This window comes from Sinocyclocheilus anshuiensis, unplaced genomic scaffold (assembly GCF_001515605.1).
Source record: "Sinocyclocheilus anshuiensis isolate Anshui unplaced genomic scaffold, SAMN03320099.WGS_v1.1 scaffold38, whole genome shotgun sequence".
In the NCBI taxonomy this organism is placed as follows: Eukaryota; Metazoa; Chordata; class Actinopteri; order Cypriniformes; family Cyprinidae; genus Sinocyclocheilus; species Sinocyclocheilus anshuiensis.
Genome location: NW_015544213.1, coordinates 295990 through 306641, shown reverse-complemented (window position 1 = coordinate 306641; position 10652 = coordinate 295990). Strand labels below are relative to the sequence as shown.

General features: G+C 35.8%; 1 protein-coding gene across 1 annotated transcript in view; it reads right to left on the bottom strand.

Moving 5' to 3' along the window:
- LOC107697158 (mannosyl-oligosaccharide 1,2-alpha-mannosidase IA-like) overlaps positions 1-10652 on the bottom strand; it is a 155877-nt gene that overhangs the window by 85358 nt on the left and 59867 nt on the right. The window contains exon 3 of the mRNA XM_016497818.1: positions 7508-7623. Coding sequence (XP_016353304.1) covers positions 7508-7623 — 116 coding nt within the window. The remainder of the gene's footprint in view (positions 1-7507; positions 7624-10652) is intronic.

The following is a 10652-nucleotide window of genomic DNA, read 5'->3' as shown; positions in this document are numbered from 1 at the left end:
AGTACAGCTGAACTAGCCTACACCATGTTACAGCACAGTAGCGCTACTGCAAACCGGAACAAGTAGACCTATACTGCATAGAAATTTCCTGTCAGCGCGTTATTTGAGAAGACTTTGCTTTTCCGATGAGCATGAGGGTTACAAGAGCGGAACGCACATTCATAGAGCGGAATATTGAGCGGAGCGTCAAACCGAGCAGTGACGAGGAGAGTGAAACATGCGCGCTGAGCACTGCCGGGCGGGGCGCGACGCCGCGTGCCATATATTTATTATTATTATTATTATTAGTATTATTATTATTATTATTATTATTATTATATGTTGCCTATATTTTCGGTGCATCCCTACTTACATCCCCTTCCTTGTTTACAAGGCAAGGCAAGAGATAAATCCAGGTAGAAGGCAAAGGTCCAGGCAGGGGCAAACAGAGTTAGAACCAGCAAGCAAAGGGTTAATCCAAGATACGCGGCGTGAATCAGAGACCAGGAAAACAGACAAGGCAAGACTAAGACTAGACTAAGAAAACTATGAAAATGTACAGGCTCGGTAAGGTAGCTGTCCGCTAAACAGGGATAAACGCAAAACAATACACGAGACTAAAACAGAAAACACGGAATGGCTCGGTAAGGCAGCTAACACTTGGGGAGTGAAAAATGCAGAACAATACTCGGCGACTAGAGCAGGATCAGGGTAGGTGTTATATAGTGTGTGTAATAGCATTCAGGTGAGCGTGTAATTGGTTTCAGGTGTGAGTGTAATCAGTGCAATGGAACATGGGAAATGTAGTCCAGGGTGATGTGTAACAGTCTGTGTGGTGCGAGGTTCAATATCATGGAAGGGCGACCTCTGGTGGCAAGTGGATGGAAATTCATGTATCGGATTCGTGACAACTAACTTACTGCATGCTGAAGGTGATCCAGCTGACCTCACCAGAAAAAAACTCAACACCACCATCTAGTGGATTGTAAAGAAATTGATTTTATTATTCTACCAAATAGTATAATAAAAGATCGATACTTGGCGTCCGTGTATCGATACAGTATTGCCGCGGAAAATATTGCGATACTATGCTGCATCGATTTTTTTCCCCCACCCCTAATAAACACAGATGCTAAATGCTTCTGCTAATATGCTTAATATTTTGCAGCTGCATACAATGCAAACTGCTAACATGACACTTAGGCCTAGTTTAAACTTGTTTACGGTTACTCATTTTGTATTCAATTAGGCAGACCACGTAAATATACACAGCGATATGGATTGAAAGCGCATTCACTTATCTTAGATGTTGATTTAGGCTGCTCTTCTTGTTTCTGAAGCAAGCTGCAACTGCTACGCAAGCACTAATCATATATGTGAATGTTGAGCAGTAAGCTCATTGGCTACCGATACAGGAGAGAACCAATCAGCTGCATATATATACACACACACACACAGTATATATATTAGGGCTGTCATCGTTAACGCATGCGATTAATTTTACAATCCTTAACACGTTAAAATAATTTAACCCAATTAATGCTAAATTACTGAAGCACAATTTCTATTCTAACCCTTTAACCCAATTTTGCTACTCTGCTTGCGATTAGATCATTTTAAGCTGCTAAACTCCGGGAAAGTTTTCAGTCCAATGATCCAGTAAGCGAATGCATTCAAACAATCCATCCAAAACAGCGCTAATATAAAGGAAACCAGGCTGATTACATCAGAGATTGCAGAGAGAACAGAGACTCGCGTTGCGTTTTAAGTGAATTATTCATTCCAGTGTGTTTCGCTTTAAAACACGAGCTCTGTCATATTCTGTAATTGTCTCTGAAGAGTGCGAGCCCTCGCACGTCGCGCTGTGTGAAGTACAGACTGAACGGATTGTCAACACATCCCACCGCTGTATGGCCAGACGAGACGCAAACTACGGTTTCTCGACTTGATAACCAGTCTCGCTAGTAAAGTTTTGATGGATGAAGACCGCAACCAAGGTAAAGACGATTGCGGTGGCGTACAGGAGTCTTACAGTTAGCACGCGTGAGTACATTATATTAATGCGTGTATGAGTGCTCTTGACGCACTGATCGCACATTGTATTTATGCACAGGTACAGACATTTACGTACATTCACGTTGTTTCCACACACATTCACGGTAATGTTTTGATTTGTCATGTTTATGTTGCTGTGTTTAGTTATACGGAATGGATCCGTGTACTGTAGTAGATATATGCAGTCAGCAGGCAGTTGGTTTAGGTTTTTTTTGGCATCTCCATGTGGTCCTGCTCGGTATCGCAACTTGGCTTCTCTAAAATTTAAAAAAGCTCTTTGCTGTTGCACTGTACACATACTATAAATTTCTGATTTTTTTTTCTTTCATATGTGCTTATATGGGCTCTTGCGATTAATCACAGAAAAAGGATGTGATTAATCAGATAAAAAATTTTAATTGATTGACAGCCCTTATATATATATGGCGTGCGGTGGTGTTTTAAAATGAGGCAGTTGTATATATAAATATATAATTATATATGTATATATAAATATTACATAAAAAAAGAGAACAAATATAATTCTATTTTGTATTTTATTAATATTATTTTTTATTTTATTTAAAATTTTAATACTAATTATACATTTCATAGCGTCTTTATGCATTTTTATATTTATTCCAAAATAATAACTAAAGGCAGTAACAATTTTAACAATATTCTGGAAACAGTTTACAATAAGGTTTCATTAGTTAACATTAGTTAACTACTTTAGTTAGTTTAGTTTCAACATTTACTAATGCATTATTAAAATCAAAAGTTGTGTTGGTTAACATTAGTTTATGCACTGTGAACTAACATTAACTAACAATGAACAACTGTATTTGTATTAACTAGGGATGCACCGATACCACTTTTTCCAGTACTCGCCCAATACCGATACTTTTATTTTTGGTACTTGCCGATACTGAGTACCGATACCGATATTTTTATTGCATTTGTACATTTTTTTAATATTGGGTACAGAAACCAAAAGAGTATGTATAATGTTAGTTGGTTAACTTCATTTATCAAATAGATACAGTCAAACCAAAATTTATTCAGGCACCTTCAACATTTCTCACATTATCACAGTTTATTCACTATAGTTTAGAAAATGGTAATAAAATATGACAAGAACTCAGAGTTACACTGTGTCAGAACAAATTCATCTTGATAATGTTAGATAATTTTCATAGAAAGGTATGTAATGGATTACAATTAACCAAAATAATTCAGACAGCTGTTAGTATGAGTTGGTGTTTCTTTGTTTGAATATGGCGCTTATCACCTGCTGTGTGGTATCGGCGTTTGGTATCGGGGCATTTTAACGAGTACGAGTACAGGAGACCAGTATCGGTGCATCCCTTGTATTAACTAATGTAAACAAAGATTAATAAATACTGTAATAAATGTTCATTGTTTGTTCATGTTAGTTACTCATTAAATGACACCTTATTGTAAAATGTTACCAATATTTTTTATTTGTGAACTGATGTTCAGCTGTTCTTTTAATAGTCAACTTATTTTCGGGTCATCATCATAAAAGCCCTGTAAACACTGCCACAGAGACGAAGATATATCTTTCATTTCATCACGCTGAATGCTCATTAAAAACTGACGCAGTCATCACGTTTTCAGACCATTTTAAGTTTTATTTTGATGTGACACAAAGTAGTGGTATCTAAGCGGGAAAGTTGTTTACTTACTTTATAATTAGTCAATAACGCCATCATTTTCTTCATTCAGGCCGGGAGGTTGCACGCAATCCATAACGCAATTAGTCTCCTCTGTGTCTCTCCGTATCACCATTTTGGAGAATATCCACTGAACGCAAGCAGCGTACGCACTTTTGTGTCAGCCGCAACACAAGGATACGTTTTCTACGTGTATTTAAGCTTAGATTTGAAAGAAAACAGCGCATCCGTGCAGCGCAGCTGACACAGAAGAGCATACGCTGCTTGCGTTCAGTGGTTCAGTACACATACATATACATATACATATACATATACATATACATATACATGCACATACATATATACAGTATATACATATACCGGTTAAATTAAAAAAATTTATTGATAATAAAAATAAGCTAATAAACTTAAAATGCAAGTCATAAGTAACTTCTTCAATTATCAGTCCCTCTCTAATGCAAACTTCAAATGAGAGAATGGAAACAGATGGACACAATGAACCACACTGTGCTTGGGTTCTGTATCTAATGGCGTTTCTCTGATTGTTACGACTTATAAAAAGGGAAGGGATTTCTATTTTTATGCTTTTGATGAGGTTTTTGATGACGATCCACCAGTGGTATAGTGTCTCTATCTGAAAGGTTATCTCACTCGGGTTCGAGTTCAGGTGGGATTTGTGGTCACTGCAACATAGCGGGTCTTTTACAGCAGTGGCTGAATCTGACCTTCGATGATGCTGGCTTTTACAGGAATAAAAGAATCCCACAACATAAAAGATGAGAGATCAAGACTGTTGATACAGTGAAGTGACTCTCCTCCTCCGTTCTGCTCCAGGGTCGGATTTCTCTGTAAAGCAATCTGATCAGAACTTGTAAAACAAGGGAATGTGCTAATGAGGATTCAGGAATGACCCGACAGAAAATGCTGGACAACTAAAATACAGAGGATAAACAAAGATTAATCATATCTCCCAAAATAATCAATGAGTTGCCAAAGAGATTTGGGAAAACCTTCAAACTGCTTTGAAACTCTAGGTGTTCTAGATGATAATATAAGCGTGATTCACAGATAACATTTACTTACACAGCTAAACAACTTTTAGCTTCTCAAAGACAACCGGATGATAGCGGAGGTCAAATGAAGCCGCATGAATAAACTTCCAATGCCTACAATTATTCTGCTAAAACAAGAGGCTTCTGTGCATCAGAAATGGGTTGCTTAGTATTCAAGAGACAAGCTGAATATTAATAACTGCTTCACAGGGGATTTTTGTGGACTCTTTCATTGTTGGAATTGCTTGAGGGTAGAAAGAAAAGCCTTTCAATTAAAAGTTGTTTAACACTCTTCATTAAAGGATTGGACCCAGATACAGTCTTCTCTCTTGCCTTAAATTGAGGTGCAGGATGTACTGAAGGACTTCCGATGCTTAACTAGCGGTAAACCCCTGCAGAATGTCTAATGAAATTACCTCACGATACAGAGGCAGAGAACCGATCGAACATCAAACAAAGCGTTATTTTTGTCTTAATTCGTTCACCAACTTTGTTTAGTCATTTCTGGACTGATCTGCATGCAGTATCGATTCCCTTTTTTCATGATTAATCAGATGCTGCTCTCAGTCCTTCTGTTTCCCTACTGGGTGCAGTTCTGCAGATGAAACCGTTCAGCACTTCTCATATTACTGAAGAGGTATTGACGATTATAAAAGCCACATAATTCCACCTCTAAAATCTAGTTGGATGAGTCACATACAAAGTAGAAAATAGCTGTCAATACTTTTTTCCCCATTAGAATTATATGCAAATTCTCTTTATAAATTATATAATAAATAATATAAAAACTGTTGAGAATTTTTTTAATGTTTTTGTAAGTCTCTCTGCTCACTAAGGCTGCATTTTTTTAATCAAAAATACATAAACAGCAATATTGTGAAATACAAATTAAAATAAGTTTTCCTTTTTTAATATATTTTACAATGTAATTTATGCACAAGATCCTTTAAAAAATAATTCTAATGTGCGGATTTGCTGCTCAATAACATTTCTTATTATCAGTGTTGAAAACTATTGTGCTGCTTCATATTTTTCAGAATTCTTGGATAAAGTTCAAAGAAAAGCATTCATTTGAAACAGGGCTGGGCGATTTTTCCGATTTTATCGATTAATTCGAATTTAATGTTTTGCCACAATTTTATTTTTCAGAAATCGAGGATTCGCAATTTTTAATAGAAATATTACCCAACGTCAGAATTAGACATTTTGACAATATGCCAATGATAAAAGTAAAGAGAAAAGAACGATCCAACTGAATGTCGGCGCACGTGATTAACCGCTCACGTGTGACATGCTCATATCGCTAGGTGCCATTCACACAGAATGCGCTTTTGTGTTGACAAAGATGCGACGCGGGCAGTGGAATAGGAAAAACATGCAAGAAGATGAGAGTGAACTTCTTTTAACTTGAGCGCAGTTTTTTTAGAATGTCGTTTCATGCATGAGACACTGCAAGAGACACGAGTGCAACAGTCAAACACGTCCATGTTTACATAGAAAAAAACTATGAAAAAGCAGCACAAGCTAATAAAAAAAACCTGTAAATACTAACGTTACTGTATGTCTGATGTTTCATGTTTGCATCATGGTGACAGGCTGTTGTTTTTATAGAACATATAGTTAATAATAGTCTACTGGTGTTATACCTTCAGTCATTTTGAATTTGAATTACCTTGACTTTTGAGATTTTTTTAATGCACTTTCCTCGTATTATTTCTCAACATATAATATGCGTAAGACAAGTTTGTTCAAGATGTAGTTGAATTTCCTGCATCTTTTCTGCAAAGATATTTAACAAGTCATTTGTTTAACATTTATCATGTTGACAACTTTATGTGTGGTGCACTTGGAATAGAATTTTCTTTAACTAGAGGGTTAATAAAGATACTTGAATCATGTTGTAGTTACATTTTCAAGTTGACTAGTTAAAAATCCTAAAAAAAAAATCGAGAATTGGTCAAATGTTCTGAAAAAAAATCAAGATTTTTTTTCGAGAGCCCTAATTTGAAATAAATATTTTGCTACACTATAAATATCCTGACTGCCTTTTTGTGTCCTCCTATTCTTTCTACTTATTATTTTGCATGTGAAATGTACAACAGTTCTGCTTTCTGCAAGTCTGCTCACACATTAGCTACGGTTTGTTATCGGGTCTAAATTGTTTTTAACTGCCTCATCCATCAATAACAGACACTTTTTGCATTACATTGTAACAGGAACACAAAACAATCAGCACTGGAACAAACCTCTAAAACGGGCAGAGACTTGAAAACACTGCATTTCTTCTAAAAGCTATGATTCCTCATAATATCACTCATTTAAGTCATGTAAACATGGTCATTACTGAGAAAAAAAAACATCTGGACTGAACTGTAATTCATGGAGTTAACAAACAAAGTTCAGGGACTTTAGTGCTAAAAAAATGGCAGAAAGCATGAGACAAGATCGTTTATGAAGCCTTGAGATGTTTTTTGTTGGCTCAGATGTGGAAAGTCTCCTTAAACATTAACACCAGACTCGTGAATCAGAGTCTTATTGGCTGGTTAACAAGCAGTGATGCTAAAATCTCCCCAAAAGAGCGAAGGTCGACTTATTCCTTCAACACTGGAGACGACATAGACGAGTTCTCAAAGCTTTATCAAAAAGTAATTATTCTGATTCTATTGCATCATTCAGGGTCACATTTATAGCAAAGAAGTATTTGTAAGGATAAAAACAAAAATGAATAATAAATAAAAGGCTTACCATGTTAAAGTCTAGGTTCCTGTCCACCCACTCGGTAGCAGCCTCGAATTCATCATACATCTCCATAATGTAGAGCGTGTCCAGTGCATCCACAATGGTGGCTCCTTTGAGACTACCTGTGGATAAATATGACAACAAAACATTTGAGAAAACTTCCTGTGGGGATACCTCTAGGATCAGAGCTGAAATAAACCAATAGCTTTATGATAAAGACCTCAGAGCCTTTGAGATATGGTCACTAATGCCCTGCCTGAGGGAAAATCCTGTGTAGAGAGCAAACAAACCACAGCTACAACAAATGAAAACCTCGCGAGTTAACACCCTCAAAGGGAAGCCAAGGTTAAGATGAACAGATCTTACACAGGCTAAGTCAGATTACTTCAGTATTTTAGTAGATTTCATATGATGTGAATCAGTTTATCGTGAACACAAATTCAGATCCACTAAACACTGGGACAATGAAAACTCAAATACCTGCAACATGTTTGCGCAATAAAATGTAGCCGTTTATAATAAAAACAAACCATGCAAATAATAATAATAATAATAACAATATTTTGTATAATAAAACAATGCAATTTTTATAATACTTGTTATTATTATTAAATTACAATACTATCGATGTTATTATAATAATAATAATAATTATTATTATTATTATTATTATTAGCAATATTAACATTTAAATTTTTTTATTTTACAAATAAAAATAATTTTAGTTCAATGTAAAATAATTGTATTGCTACTTCTATTATTATATTTTTTTTTTATTATTTCATTATTCAAATATATTTTAATAATTTTGTTTTAAATTATTATTAATTATTTATTTTAGATTAATATAATTTAAACACATTTTATTAATAAGTACAATAAAAAAAGAGAGACAGCAAGGTTTTTAATTTCTTCTGTTTTTAATTTAAAGCTGCAGGTTTCATTTTGTCCCCAAAATGCAGAGGCAAAAAATTTTTTCTACCTATCGGTCTCATTTCAGGTTAATTCACACAACCATTTTAGGCATCATTACCCAGCAAGATTCTCCAACAACATGATAAAAAGAAAAATTAAGGCAGCCAATTAAGGTGCTGATGTTGTGAAACACAAATTTGGGAAGGAAAAAAATTGCGTATGGAAGCATAGAACAACCCCTCAACAACACAAAAGACGTTCACTAGCAGTTTTTGCATTTGTACTGATTATGAACGCAGCAGGTTGGGCGACACTGCTTTTTGTACTTTAATAATTAAAGTCTGGCACTGCATGCAACCCTCTTCAAGAAATGCAAAGCTGCCAACCAGCTGTTTTCCTCATTTAACAGTCCTGACTTTGTTTAGTGATGTTGAAGACACAACATGACAGAATTATTGTGTGCAATATTTGTACGCAACATCTCAAACACCTCCTGCAGAGCATTCGCATGCCTTTGGCTTTGCGAAGGCCAAAGAAATGATGGAAAATCCCCAAGAGAGTACGACATGAAGAACGTTACTGCGAGAGTTAGACGGCCAGAAGCTTTGGAACAGGAAAAACATGAACACTTTCGCAATTCTGGCTTTAAAAAAAAATGTTGATCTCACTTCCAAGAATCTGTCGGGGAAAAAATACGAGATATGACTCCCGGTTGGGTTTAAAACATCTGGGAGATGCAAGCATGCCATTTCCACAATTAGAAGAGGACCACGACGAGGTGTCAAGAGAAACAGGAAAAGGAAACAGGATGTGCTAATCAAGCAAAACACCATAAAAATGAGCAAAGTGCCCTCCCTCCTGCTTCCTACAGCCACACTGTCCTTTAGGCAGAACAGTCCCCATGCTGTTAAATCGCCCCGTCATAAAAGTTCGAGTTTTATGATCTGATGTGGCTTTTTCAAGACTGCTTTGGTCTAAAGTCATTATTCTACCTTATAACCCTGCTCCCTAAACCAAAATCACAGGTTACTGTAGACTTCACTTTGTAAAAGCCAGGGAAACAGACAAAGACGAGAGCGTGTCATGCTAAACTACAATACTCGGGTACAAGGACATGAGCTTTGGAAATTCATGTAGCAAAGGTAAACAGTCTGAAGGCAGAGAATGAGGGTATGTGCGTATTAATATGGTCAACGTGCAGGTTATCAGATCCTAGCGGTCTGGCTTTTGTAAATGCCATGAGTGAAATAAATCAAGTTTCATGGGGTAATAATTAAAATTAAAATTAATAGTATATTAATTCATTGTATTTTTTGTGTATTTATAAAAACAAACAAATGTAATAAACATAAAAAATAGAAATATAGAAATTAATTAATAAAAATAATATGTATTACATTATATAATACAATAATACATGTATTATCTTATATAATAATACACAGGTAAATAAAAAAATTCCACATGCTGTACATTTACAGTTGTGCACATACATACTCCTTGCAGAATATGCAAAATGTTCATAATTTGAACAAAATAAGAGAGATCATGAAAATTGCATGTTATTTTTTTATTTAGTACTGTATACTCAAGACAAAATAATAACTGAATTTGTAAAAATGACCACCCCGGTCAAAAGTAAATATTAATACCGTGTGTCATTTCCTGGATGATCCACAATGTTTTTATGTTTTGTGAAAGTTGTTCATGAATCCCTTGTTGGTCCTGAACAGTTCAACTGCCTGTTGTTCTTCTGAAAAATCTTCCAGCTCCTGTACATTCTTTGGTTTTCCAGCATCTTCTGCATATCTGAACATATGCAGTTTTTGTAAGAAAAATATCCATATTCAAAACGTAATAATCACTTTAATGTAGGTTGTGCTCACTGTTGTACACTGGAAGCAGTTCCGGGCGAATGACGTATGGAGGTCGGCTTTGCGCATGCGCCGCTCAGAAGTAATTAGAAGCCTCACTAATTAGAAGTACAAAACGAGGATTTGATGATTTCGATATAAGCCAAGAGGAGACTGGTTTTCCTTTGCTAAAGTAAGGAAACTTTGCTTCCTTTGCTCCTGTTAACAAACGTTGGTTTTCACGAGACTCACTGGCGCATGTGCAGCGCTGACCTCAGAGGTCATCCGCCCGGAACTGCTTCCCTTTACAACAGTGAGCGCAAGCTACATTAAAGTGATTATTACGTTTTGAATATGGATATTTTTCTTACAAAAACACATCG